Source organism: Chinchilla lanigera, unplaced genomic scaffold (genome assembly GCF_000276665.1).
Source record: "Chinchilla lanigera isolate Chin_1 unplaced genomic scaffold, ChiLan1.0 scaffold00114, whole genome shotgun sequence".
NCBI lineage: Eukaryota > Metazoa > Chordata > Mammalia > Rodentia > Chinchillidae > Chinchilla > Chinchilla lanigera.
The window spans coordinates 2,990,396-3,002,777 of record NW_004955515.1 but is presented as its reverse complement, the minus strand read 5'-3'; the positions used below and the strand labels follow the sequence as shown (position 1 = coordinate 3,002,777).

The 12,382-nt window shown below is 42.7% G+C and overlaps 1 protein-coding gene across 1 annotated transcript in view; it reads right to left on the bottom strand.

Annotated features, from left to right (window-relative positions):
• Shc3 (SHC (Src homology 2 domain containing) transforming protein 3) overlaps positions 1-12,382 on the bottom strand; it is a gene marked incomplete in the record, with an annotated part of 157,497 nt that overhangs the window by 13,690 nt on the left and 131,425 nt on the right. The window contains 1 exon segment of the mRNA XM_005408881.2: positions 8,188-8,483. Within this exon segment, the coding sequence (XP_005408938.2) occupies positions 8,188-8,483 (296 nt within the window).

Genomic DNA, 12,382 nt, shown 5'->3' with positions numbered 1-12,382 from the left:
CTCTGTCTCTGTCTCTGTCTGGCTCTGGCTCGCTCTCTCTCTCTCTCTCTCTCTCTCTCTCTCTCTCTCTCTCTCCTTCCTGTCTGCCATAAGGGGGCACCATTCCTCTGTCACATCCTCTCCCACATGATGCTACCTCACTACAACCTAGAACAGCAGAGCCCAGGGACCATCACCTGAAACCACTGAAACTGTGACTCTAACAGACCTTTATTCCTTTTAAATTGTATTAGTGACCTTTTTGTTGCTGTGATTAAAAGCTGAGAAAAAAATTTAAGAGAGGAAAGATTTGTTTTGGTCTATGGTATCAGAGATTTTAGTCCTTGATCCCTGCTTAGGGCCCTGCTGACTTGAGCTGGTGGCAGCTCAGTACATCATAGCAATAGCAAGTGGCGGAGGAGGCTCTCTCAGCTCACGGAGGGCAAGAGGCAGAGAGAGACAGGGAGGCTGGATCCCAGTGTCTCCAGTGACCCCACTCCTGAAAGTTCCCCCAAGCTAATGACCAGGCCATGTGGGCCTTTGGGACCCTTAGGGTCCAATCTGTCATAGGGAGCATGCACCGGGTGAGCCAAGCTGATGAAGGCTAAGGGATTTGGCAGCTAGGTCTGTGATTCTGGATAGGATCCTTCCGTGACAACAGATATTACTGGGGATGATCAAGGAAACACAAATAGCTCTGGGAAGTTAGACGCTACAGATACAGCAAGGCTGTGCAAGTGTTTCTCTAATAATTCCAAAGGAAAAACTTCCTTATCCTATACACTGATAAAATGCTAGGAAAGTTTGATGGGGCAAAATACAGGGGACTCCAAAGAGCCAGCAAGGCCTCCCAGTACCCGCAGGTAGGGAGGAAGTCACCAGATGCTGCTGATGCTAACAGCATAAGAAAGAGAAGTTCCACTACTTTAAAGACATGAAAACCAGCACCCGACTAAAAAAAATCATCAAAATGGAAAGTAGCAAACATGACCTAAACTTTAGTTTTCCCTTTACAACATCAAGAAATGATACTTTGAATGAATATCACTTTAAACACATTGCTTTGGCATGGGGGTTTGGGGGCTCTGTCAAGAGAACTTTGAAGAGAAACTGCTAGGGAGGTGTCTCAGAAACGAGTAACAGGTGAAGGGCTTGGGGGACTGGTGCTTTTCATTAAAAGCTTTTCTCTTGTAATTTATTTGGTTATATTTTTTGTGTTACATGGATAAAAATGTAAATGGGGTGTTGCTGAGATAATATTGCTGGGCAAAGACTACATCCCTGCAGGCACTGCTCAGCTCCTGTCCTCAGGGTGAGATTGATGGAGTTGACACTGTTGCTTCCCCAGTGAGGCCATGGGGAGCCAGTGAGCTTCACCTTCACTGCCTCTCCACTCCTCTGAGATTCCGCGTGGAGAAGATGGACCCATGAGATGGGCACCACATGCGGTCTGAGTCACACAAGGACAGAGGACCTAGTGTGTGTCGGGGCTGCAGCTCTGCCAGGTGACGCCAATGAGAAGGCGGATTGTATTTGTTTCTCTGGCACAGCCTAGACTGCTGGCAACAAGGGGAATTTGAAAACAGCAAGGCATTATTCCATGGAAGAGCTAAGGAAGTTTTCTTAAATTGACATATTATAATTATACAAATACATGGGGTATGATGTGATGTTTCAATCCGTGTATATGTTGTGTAATCATCAGCTCCAAGTAATCAGCATATCTGTCACCTCACATTGGTTTCATGCCTTTTTAGTGAGAACATTCAGGGTTTTCTCTTCCAGATTTTTAAAATATACAATACATTGTTGTTACTATAGTCACTCTACTGTGCGATAGAGGACCAGTTATTCTTCTTACTGTAACTTTGCACCCTTTAGTTCATCTTTTTCCTCCCCTCTCCTCCTGCTTCCCAGTCTCTGGTGACCACTGTCCCACTCTCTTCTTCTATGTGACTAGCTTCTTGGGATTCTATATACCACTGTGTGGCACTTATCACTCCATGCCTGGCTTCTTTCACTTAACAATGTTCTCAGTTCATCACGTATGCTGCGAATCACAGGATCTCGCCCATTTTATGGCTCAGTAATATTTCACTGTGTCTATGTCCCATGTTTTCTTTACCTATTTGTCTTGTTAGCTTGGTCGCACATCTTGGCTATCATGAGTAATGCTACAGTGAACATGGGTATGCAGGGGCATCTTTGATAAACTCATTTTTTGGGGTAGTGAGATTGCTGGATCATACCGAGGACCCTTCATACTGTTTTCCACAGTGGCTGTGCAAGTTACACTCCCACCGATGGGGTAGAAGGGTGCTCTTCTCTCTGAATCTTTATCACACTGGTTATTTTTTGTCTTTTCAATAATAGTCATTTGAACTGTGGTGAGATGATATTTTAGTGTGATGATTCATGAGGTGAGCCTTTCTCCACACACCTATTGGTCCTTTGTGTGTCTTCTTTTGAGAAATGTCTATTTAGGTGTTTTAATTTTTAACTAGATTATTTTCTATTGAGCTTAGTTCTTTACATATTCTGGATATTAATCCTTAATCAGACGAGTAGTTTCTGAATATGTTCTTCCATTCTTAGGCTGTTTCTTTACTGTTTAGTGTTTCCTTTGCTGTGCAGAAGCCTTTTAATTTGATGCAAGCCCATTTGTCTATTTTGTCTTTTTTGCCTGCATTTTTTGGACACTTATTCAAAAAATCTTTTCTGTTTTTAAATTACTCTTGGGATAAGAGGAAAACTTGGAAAACGAGGAAGGGCTGGGCTTTTGTTGCTGTTTGATGGTTTAATGAGGAATAAAGTCCCCACAGTGTGCACTGAAACCTGGCAGTGACCTGAGATCATGTGAATGGAGCCCAGTCGCCTGTGAGGTACCAGCTCGTCCAAACACAAGCACGGCGCCCACCCCGCGTGCTGGTCTGACCAGACCAACGGCATGAATCAGTGATGAGTGAGTGACTCAGGGGACAATTTTAGACACAGGCAGGCTGACTGATTCAGAAGACGTTGACAAGAGGAAGAAAGGGGGGTGCAGACTGCATCGCTGGGGCTCTCCCAGTCACCAACTCTTTCCAGCTGCTATTTCAGGGTGTTTTCAACTCCTTCCCAAGAGGCTTGGAAGCAGCCACAGGTGGCCTTGTCACCTGGCCCTGCGACCTCTGTGCAGGGAGGGCGGGCTGAAGGCTTGGGAGACTCCAGGGTGAATTTAGACACAGACCCATTCTGCATCCTTCTTTCTCTGAGTAATCTGTTCTGCCAAGTTTCCTCCTTTTATAGTCAGGGACCGACCAATTACCATGAAAATCAGATGAATAAATATTGAAGAGAATGTGTTCAGTGTCTATTTTGGTGTCCTCACAGCAAGGAAGCGGTGTTACATTTTTAATTAAGTCTCCCATTTCCATTTTCTTCTCAGCTACAGCTCTCCTCCATAGGATCAATTACACTAGATTATCAGCTCTCGCTAAAAGCGCCCTCTACAACAACAGTCATTACTAGGTATGACTCAACAAATGTTCTCAACCGCACTACAGATTTCTCCTCCAAAATTAAAATTTCGTGAATAGCACACTTTGGGTACTGGCTTGCCTGGACACCTGGTTTAACTGTATTACAGTGTCACAATGCCATCCCTCATGTTCTACACCTTCTCGTTCCAGTTTGTGAATGTATAATGGATGTATTATTAGTAGTGCATATCTCTTTTTAAATCATTCTTTGGTCCATAAAGGTTGACTGAATTAAAAAATTTAATTAGCTTTGTTCTATATCACGACATATTTAGGTAGATTTTTTTTAACGTTTTGCGTTTTTGAATACCAAACATTTTCAGCTGCAATATTTGTGTTCCATGGAATTGTTTGCATGTTTTCTCTCCTATTTTCTTTTAGATAATCATGACTGAATTGTTAGACACTTTATGCAAGTAGAAAGAGCCCTAGGCTAATTGTGTTAGAAATTTTCTTTGTGATTCTACATTTGCTATGAGGTGCAATCCTTGCCCTACCCTCATCCTGTAGTCTCCCTGGAGACTCAATTCTTAGCCTATAAGAGCCTGAGTGGATCAAGTATTCACCCACTATTTATTGAAAACCTATTGCATGCCAGGCACTGTTCCAGGTGTTGGGGAATACTGCAACAAACAACTTTCTACCTTCATAGAGATTATGGTCTAGTGTGGCAGTCTACATTTTTAGTACCAGGGACCAATACAGTGGAAGAGAATTTTTCTAAGGATGAAGAGACAGGGGGTTGGTTTTGGGATGATTCAAAGGAAGATGCGACCTAGATGTCTCACCTGCACAGTTCACAGCAGGGTTCTTGCTCCTGTGAGAATCTACGGTCAGACCCATCTGACAGGAGGGGAGCTCAGGCAGTGATGCCAGGCTATAAGTATGGACATAGCTTCACTTGTCACCCACCAGCCCACCACTCAGCTCCTGTGGTGCAGCCCCCACGAGGACCCGTGGTCTAGTGGAAGGGGAGCAACACAGTAAGTACATTAACAAATGATTGCTTGTGATAAGTGCATTAAAGCAAAAAATAAATGAGGACAAAGATATGGAGAGTATCCAGGGGATCTATCTGAGATAAAACTTAGATCAGAGTTCCCTGATAAGCCCTCTCTGATGTGGAGTAAGCCTAACTCATTCTAAGGGGCAAGTATGGTCACATCATCTTGAGACCCAGACCAGCTGAGCACAGACATGCAAAAGCAACAAAGGCAATTATGAAGGACTTCACTTATGAACACATACTCCAAAAAAATTTTCAGAAAACCCGAAAACATATTTCACAGTTACTACATGTCAATACAGAGTAGCATTTGTAATAGGATCCTGACATCAGGGAAAAAGAATCTGCCCAAATAATTCTGCATTTAATGGATTTAAGAAAACAATACATTATTATCTCAAAAGACACTGCAGTGGCATTTGATGTATTTTGACACTTACATATAATAAAAGTAATTATGTAATAATGCATATATAAGTTTCACTAGAGCAGAATTTTTCTTAAATGGTTCTTAAATAGTTCACAGATACATACCAGGTTCCAAAAATGATATCTGGATTTAGATGGCATTCAGTCTATATCTGTTGAATAAATGGATGAATGGATGAATGAATCCCTTTAAGCTGAAAAGGGCAATGTACCAAAAGCCTACCGCACACACAAAAAAGAGCCTACTGCAAATCTTCTTTTTCTTCCTCCTTTTCTCCTCCTTGTCCTTCTTTTTTTGGTTCTTTGAGACAAGGTCTCAGTATGTATCCCTATCTAGGCTCAAAGTCATGTTAATCTTTCTGTCTCAGCCTTCTGAGTGCTGCGATTACAGGCATGCACCGCCATGCCCAGACCAAACCTCCCTCTTAATGGAACGAGTCTTAAAACCTCCCCATCCAGGTGGGGGCAGATAAAGGTACCCTCTCTGGGTTAATGTTAAAGGGTGCCCCAAGCAGTGGGGCAGAACAGGTGTAAGGATGGTCTTGGCAGGCAGGTGGAAGACCACCAATGTTTATAAAGGCAGGGCCAAAGCTCCAGGAAAACTGCTGGAATTGGCGAAATGTCTGGGCTCAAGATCACATCAAATTCTCTTCCTACTGCAGTCATTGTTGAAAAACGTAACTAGAATAATTTACCCTTTACAACAGGTAGACACTCTAGGAAACAACCTAAAGAAAGAAACAGAAGGACTTTCTGGAGGGAATTTAAAAACTCTATTAAGAGACATTAAAAACAGAGGTTTGAGCCATGTTCAAGAATATTACAATCTGACACTGAAAAATACTTGCTCCTCCCCCAAATTGTTCCTTACAATCCATGCAAATCCCATCAAAATCTTAGCACACTTTTGGCGACTTGAAAAAGTGATTCTAAAGAAAGAGTAAAGGGTTAAGAAAAGCTAAGACCATTTAGACAGAGGAGTGTCATCAGGAAGGACTTGCATCACCTGATGTGAAGAGGGCTTCAAAGCTCTGATGATTAAAACAGAAGAGCACCTGCACAAGGAGTAAGTGGTCAGACCAGCAGAACACAACTGAAGCTCCAGAGGCCACCCCAAGACACAGAGGACTCAATACGTTACAGAAGGGGCACCAAAAACGGAGAAAAAAAAGGAACATTTTGGTAAATAGTGACAAAACCAAAAGGGGCTTACTATATGGACACAAAACAAGTCAGGTCCCTATTTATATTGTATTCAAAAGTACCACCAGTTGGAATTAAAACCTAATTGTGAAAGGTGAAACTATACAACTAACAGATGAAAATATTAGAATATAGTATATTTGCAATTTAAGGATAGAGGAAAATTTAAAACCAGAAAAGGAAACAATGATGGATTTGGCTACATTCCAAAGAAACACTTCTATTTGTTTGGTTTTGTTGTTGTTGTTGTTGTTGTTTGAGACAAGGTCTCACTTTGTAGTTCAGGGTGGTCTCGAATTCATGGCAATCATCTTGTCTCAGCCTCTCATAAGTGCTGGGATTATAGGAATGCACCACCACCCAGGCAAAATTTCTATTTGATGAATAATATCACAGACAAAATTACCATGTAACCAAATAAGACAACAACAACACCCCGCTAAAAAATTCCACAAGAAATCCCAGTAAGAAAATCAAAAGAAAAGTATAAGGAAAAGATAAGAGCATAAAATTTCCAGGAGATACATAATCTAATCTGCTATGCTGCTAATGACAGGCACTCAAAGAATTACAAGCAGACACCAGATCTTCATTTATTCCTTAGTCCTACTGATTAGCAAAACTAGAGTGGCACTAGAGGAGAAGCGAGGCTGTGAGCCCCTCGTGGTGTGCTGGTGTGGGCCTCTGTGGTCCAGTTAATGTGGAACAACTGCAAACCCTAGTGAAACTAAATGTGTGCAGTTCCACTGGCCAAAAACTATACTCCTCGCACCTGTCCCAATGAGACTGACCTCAGCACAGAGAGAAACATGTGCAAGGTTTGTAGCAGCTTGGACACCCTCCCCTGGAGAGTTGAGCAAGCGAATATCTACAAGAGAGGGCAGGCAGCCTACTGAAGCAATGAGCCGATGTACAGAAAGCACCAGTGACACATCTCAAAGCACCTGCTGGGGTGAAACAAAGAAACATATATGTGTCCTGAAGGTAGGTTGGAAGTAAGTGGTCACGGTCATTAGGGGAAGAGGTTGCTTCAGTGCAGAGGAAACAGGAACTGGGCAGACACTAATATTTCAAGAGCATCACAGGCAGAAGTGTGCAAACATCTCAGTCTAGACCCCTGGGTAACAATCACCCAAGTAACCCTGCTCCTACTCTTACCTGCACGCCCCACCCAGGGAAACTGTGTTCAAGTCCAACTGAAGATTAAAGTTTCATTTCTCCTATCAATCACGTAAATAATTCTACTTAAATAATTCCACCTTGTTTTTTTTTCTTTTCACCAGATAAGAAGATTAAAACAATTCTGGGATCTACTCAATGATTAAACTGATTTAATTACATTTATTAAACTCTGAGCACTTATTGGACTATGCCTAGGGTGAAGTCAAATATATTTGTTGACTAGAAGGTAGACAGTTCAGCCCCAGCCGCAGAGTTATTCAGACACAAGTGTAGAGCCAGGAAGGGCTAAACTCAGTGTCACTGGGTATTACCTGTCTGAGTGGGAAAGTAAGTGACTAATTAATGGGGGTTTCACTCACTGGTCATCATATTTTACAATTGACATAAAATCTCAGTGATTCAACTTTTATAAATTTGAGATATGACCTACAAGCCCAGGAGCCTATTTTTCCTTGTCTACTGTATTTGGAAGAATGCATTTGGATGAAAAATGTTCTTTTTAGAGATTTTTCTCTTACTAATTCTCTTTACGGCTTTACAGTTCTGTCTTTCACATTTAGGTTATAATTCCAACCAAATGTATTTCTGAATATGACATGGGATAGGAGACGGACATGTTTTAAATCTCCACACAGTAAGCCGAAGTTTCTGTATTTATTTATCTTAAAGGACACAAAAGTTAACACTTCCAAACTGGGCCATTATGATATTCCAATTTTTCTGACTTAGATGTGGCCCTGACCACTGAAAACAGCTGCTCAGCTCTGGCCTGAGGGCAAAAGTCCTCTGCCCCTGGCAGGTGCATTAGGTAAGTAGAGCTGATTGAAGGTAGGTACAGCTGACTAGAAGGCCCCACCCATGCCTCACCGTGCCTTCGGGGTCCACCAGCAGCAGGTGTTTAGCCTGGCCGTTGTGCATGCCCGTGAGAACAAAGGAGCCGGGGTTGGTGGTGCTCTTCCTGACCAGGAAGTCTCCGTCTTTCTCCAGCAGCCCCTCCGCCTCCTTCCTGCTCATCTCCCCCTGGTACCAAGGCTCAGCATGCAGCTCCTCCAGTATCTTGGCGTCTGGGGCTCTGGGTGAGACCGGACTGATACACTCCACGGAGGCAGCCTTGCTCAACACAGGCCCCACGGCCTGGTTCTTGAGAGCATCTTCAAAAGGCTCTGTCAACAACAACATTGGCCAGCAAAGAGTCAATCCCAGAGAAAGCAAATCATAAAGATGTAATGCAGGAGATGCAAATGCACCCACACCTCCTCCAGAGTGGGTAAAACTAGAGCAAGCCGACTGGCTAGTAAAATAACAAGAGTCAGCATAACGAGCGTTTAAAAGCACACCCTAAAGTTGGCATGCCTTTCTCAGGGGAGTCTACTTTCCTCCGGCAGCTGGGAGTTTTCATTTGTGCCAAGGATTCAAGCACACCCATGGTCTGCTGGGTGGAACAGCATTGTTGCACCCATGAGAGGCCATGTGTGTTTCACACAATCTTTCCTTGGAACACCAGCCAGCCTCCTTAAGAAATTCTGAGTAAAAACCTCACTAAGTCCAGAGGAAAAGACAGAGCTACAAGGCTTGGACCTAATGCAAATCTAAATCCAGCCCTCCGGAGGATTTTTTCAAAATCTTTGAGTGCCTCCTGTGTGACTTGCTGCAGGCCTGGAGCTCTGACTCCCCTTCATTTCATCCATTTCCCTGTAGCAACAGCTTTCATAGAGCTTGGCTTTATCTCCTTTGGAACACACATCCTACTGTTGGGTATCTGGGAATGGTACACTTCTAACAGCAACGGATACCAGTGGCAAGGAATACCAGTGGCCAAGTGCATTTAATTAAATTTCAAAGTTTGCTTTTCCAGTAAGGTAGTATATGCAAAGCACTCTGAAAAACACACACAGTGCCATGCAACTGTAAGGCATTATGATGATTATTTGATATCACACTGCCCTCCTACTATGATGCAAGTACCACAAGGACAGGATTCATTCTCCCCAGACACAGCCACTGCTCCAAAGCCCCCACATTGCTCCTAGGATACAGCTCTAAGTACTCAGTGTAGGCCCAGTTTGGTAAATGTTAATAGATGAAAAGAGAGGTGAGAGTGTGAAACCCATCTTGGATTTTTTGGGCAATTTTTTACAGATATGGGGATAAAAACAGGTTAGAAATGAGGTTGGATAGAAGAAGTAAAAGGTAGAAAGAAGACAAAGCAATCATAACTAACAACTGTACTTTGTAAGAAGATTGCAACTTCCAGGGCACAGCTGAAGGCCATAAATTGACTCAGTTAAGAAAATCAGGTGCAGGAAACTGAAAGAAAGAAAGTGAACTGCCTGACAGTTTATGTGTGTATGTGCATGCACGTGTGCATGCGTGCATGCATGTGTGTGTGTGTGTGTGTGTGTGTGTGTAGGCTTCGAGCAGCCTCCTGGAAAAGGGAGCTACAGGTGGCCAGGAGAAGGCCAAGGCAAAGAGGGAGTCAGATTTGGTGAAGGACAAATCAATGGCCAAGGCTAGGCACCTGGAGGCTCAGCAAATGAAGGCTTCATTGGACTCTAGAGATCTTCATGCCCAAATATAAGATATTTGTACCCCTCTAAAGAATGTCTTTATTCTGTTTAAAGTTGCCATTAATGGTGCTTGCAAAAATACACCTGCTACATACCCTGAGCTCCTACAGGTCCACTTCTACATCAAACTTTCCTGTTTTTAACCCCATCATTTAATCTCTACTTGGCTGAGATACAGTCATTTTTAAGGATAAAGACCCCTCGACAAAAGAGTTCCTTAGGTAACCCTTTCTGGGGTCCCCCTCAGGTTCATTTGCCTGGGGGTTGTTTGCTTTCACTTTACAACAAAGGCTGCTTTCTGCTTTTGCTCTATAATAAGTGTTTTTGCTCTGTCTTTATCGAGTAAATCCTACTCATGTGTCTTTCTGGTGCATCCTGAAAATTCTTTTCCTGCAAGGAAGGTTAGTGATCCTGCTATGGTCGGGTGGGCTAAGCATGGGAAGAGACCCCACTTGGTGACAAAACTACTGGCTAAAATTATATTTGTGGATTTCTCTTTTATTCTTCTTATTTGATTACCTGGACTTACTAAAAATTTGTATAATCCTGTTTCTACATCACCCTCACCTTTACTGCCATCATCCACACATTCACTTCATTGACAATTTCTGCATGAGTACTAACATTACCATCACCACTCGCACCATCATTTTCCAGTCACCACTGTCACCACCATCATCACATCACGGTCAACCATTCCCATCACCAACAGCACCACCATCAACACTATCACCACCATTACCACTATTGCCACCATCATCTACTATCACCACCATCACCATCGTCATCATTCCCATTACCACCATTACCACACCATCACCACCACCATCATCATCAGCACCATCACCATCACTACCCTCACTACCATCATCATCACTATTACCATCACCATCACCTTCATCATCATCACCATCATTATCACTATCATCATCACAATTACTACTATAACCATCATCACTATCACCATCACCACCATTGCCATCACCATTATCATCACCATCATCACTATTACCATCACCACCATGACCATCATCATTGTTACCATCATTACCATCACCACCACCAGCACCATCCTCATCATCACCATCACCATCATCATCATCATCACCACTACCTCACCATCTTTATCACCATCATCACAATGAACCACCACCATCATCACTATCATGATTATCATCATCTTCTTAATCACATCATCACCACTGTCACCACCATTATTAGTACTTAATCCTAGTGGTTCAAGAACAAAGTGCTGGCTCTATTTCCATAATCTTCTAAAGGCTCCAGCATCTCTGAAATCCTTTCTGCTTTGTCTCCTGTATTCTGGTTCCAAGAGAAGGAGTAGAAATCAATTGGTGGCTCTTGTTTTTCTCAAATCCCAGGCAAGTACTGTGTAACCCCTCTTGGGAAAAAATTAAGTAGGAAAAATGCTGCAGCCAGAAGATAATGTGACAACTGAAGTGGAAGCTTTGAGGTTTCACCACTTTGATCTGCAGTTTGGAAAAATGGCTTCATACTTCTTGGGCTATTTCCACATTGTTTAAATGAAGGGATCAGATTGAGTGATCTATAAGGAACCTCTAAACATTAAGTTTCACAGTTCCTCTAGCTCAGGTGCTTTTTGTTGCGACAGAAGTCCTTAGTGTCTGTGAGGAGCAGAATATGGTTGTCACAGTGCTGCCTTAAAGTGTCATGTAGGCACGTGACTTTGTCCTTACCCACATGGGAATAGAAAGCATTGGACCAGAAAGGCTGCCTTTACATGTGGTAAAGTTACTTAACCTGTAGGGTTCTGTTTCCACTTCCATAAAATAGCAGTCGCAACAGTAATTATAGAATGTAGCTGTTGGGTGACTGAGAAAATTAAATAAAATAACAAGTGCCTCACACGTCGCACTCATGTCCTTTCCCACCTGCTTCAGCCTGTCAAGTTCTTACGGAATTACAAAATTCAAGCTGTACAGCTCTTGGTGAGCTTTGGGAGCTCTTACCAGTTTTTTAAAAACAATTTCCACTTTCATTCTATTTCAGCTTGCAAATAAGTCAATGTTCCAAATCTGCATGACAAACAGAAAGCCCAGGGTTCATATCCCACTGTACTGCCCTCTATGATAGATTCCCATCACCCTCCTTGTCTGGTTTCATCACTTGCAAAAGCACTCCTCACCTCCTGATAATACATCATTAGTTGTTTATTTAATTCCTGTTAGAGTAGGACTGTTTTGTTTTCCTGTATATCTTCAGAAAAAGAAAAGTATTTGACATATGATAAGTGCTTAATACAATTTGGGGAGCAGGGAGGGGGACAGAGCGAATGAGAGAAACATGAGAGAGAGGATGAAGGAAGGGTGAAAGAACATGCATAGAAGAGAGGTGTGTTGTACTTCCTTGTTTGTACTGTATGCTGGTTTTATTTGGTAAGAGGAGAGCTCTGTGGGTATGGGCCATTTCATCTTTGCTTCCTTAGCAAATAATGCAATAGTTGGTACAGAAGA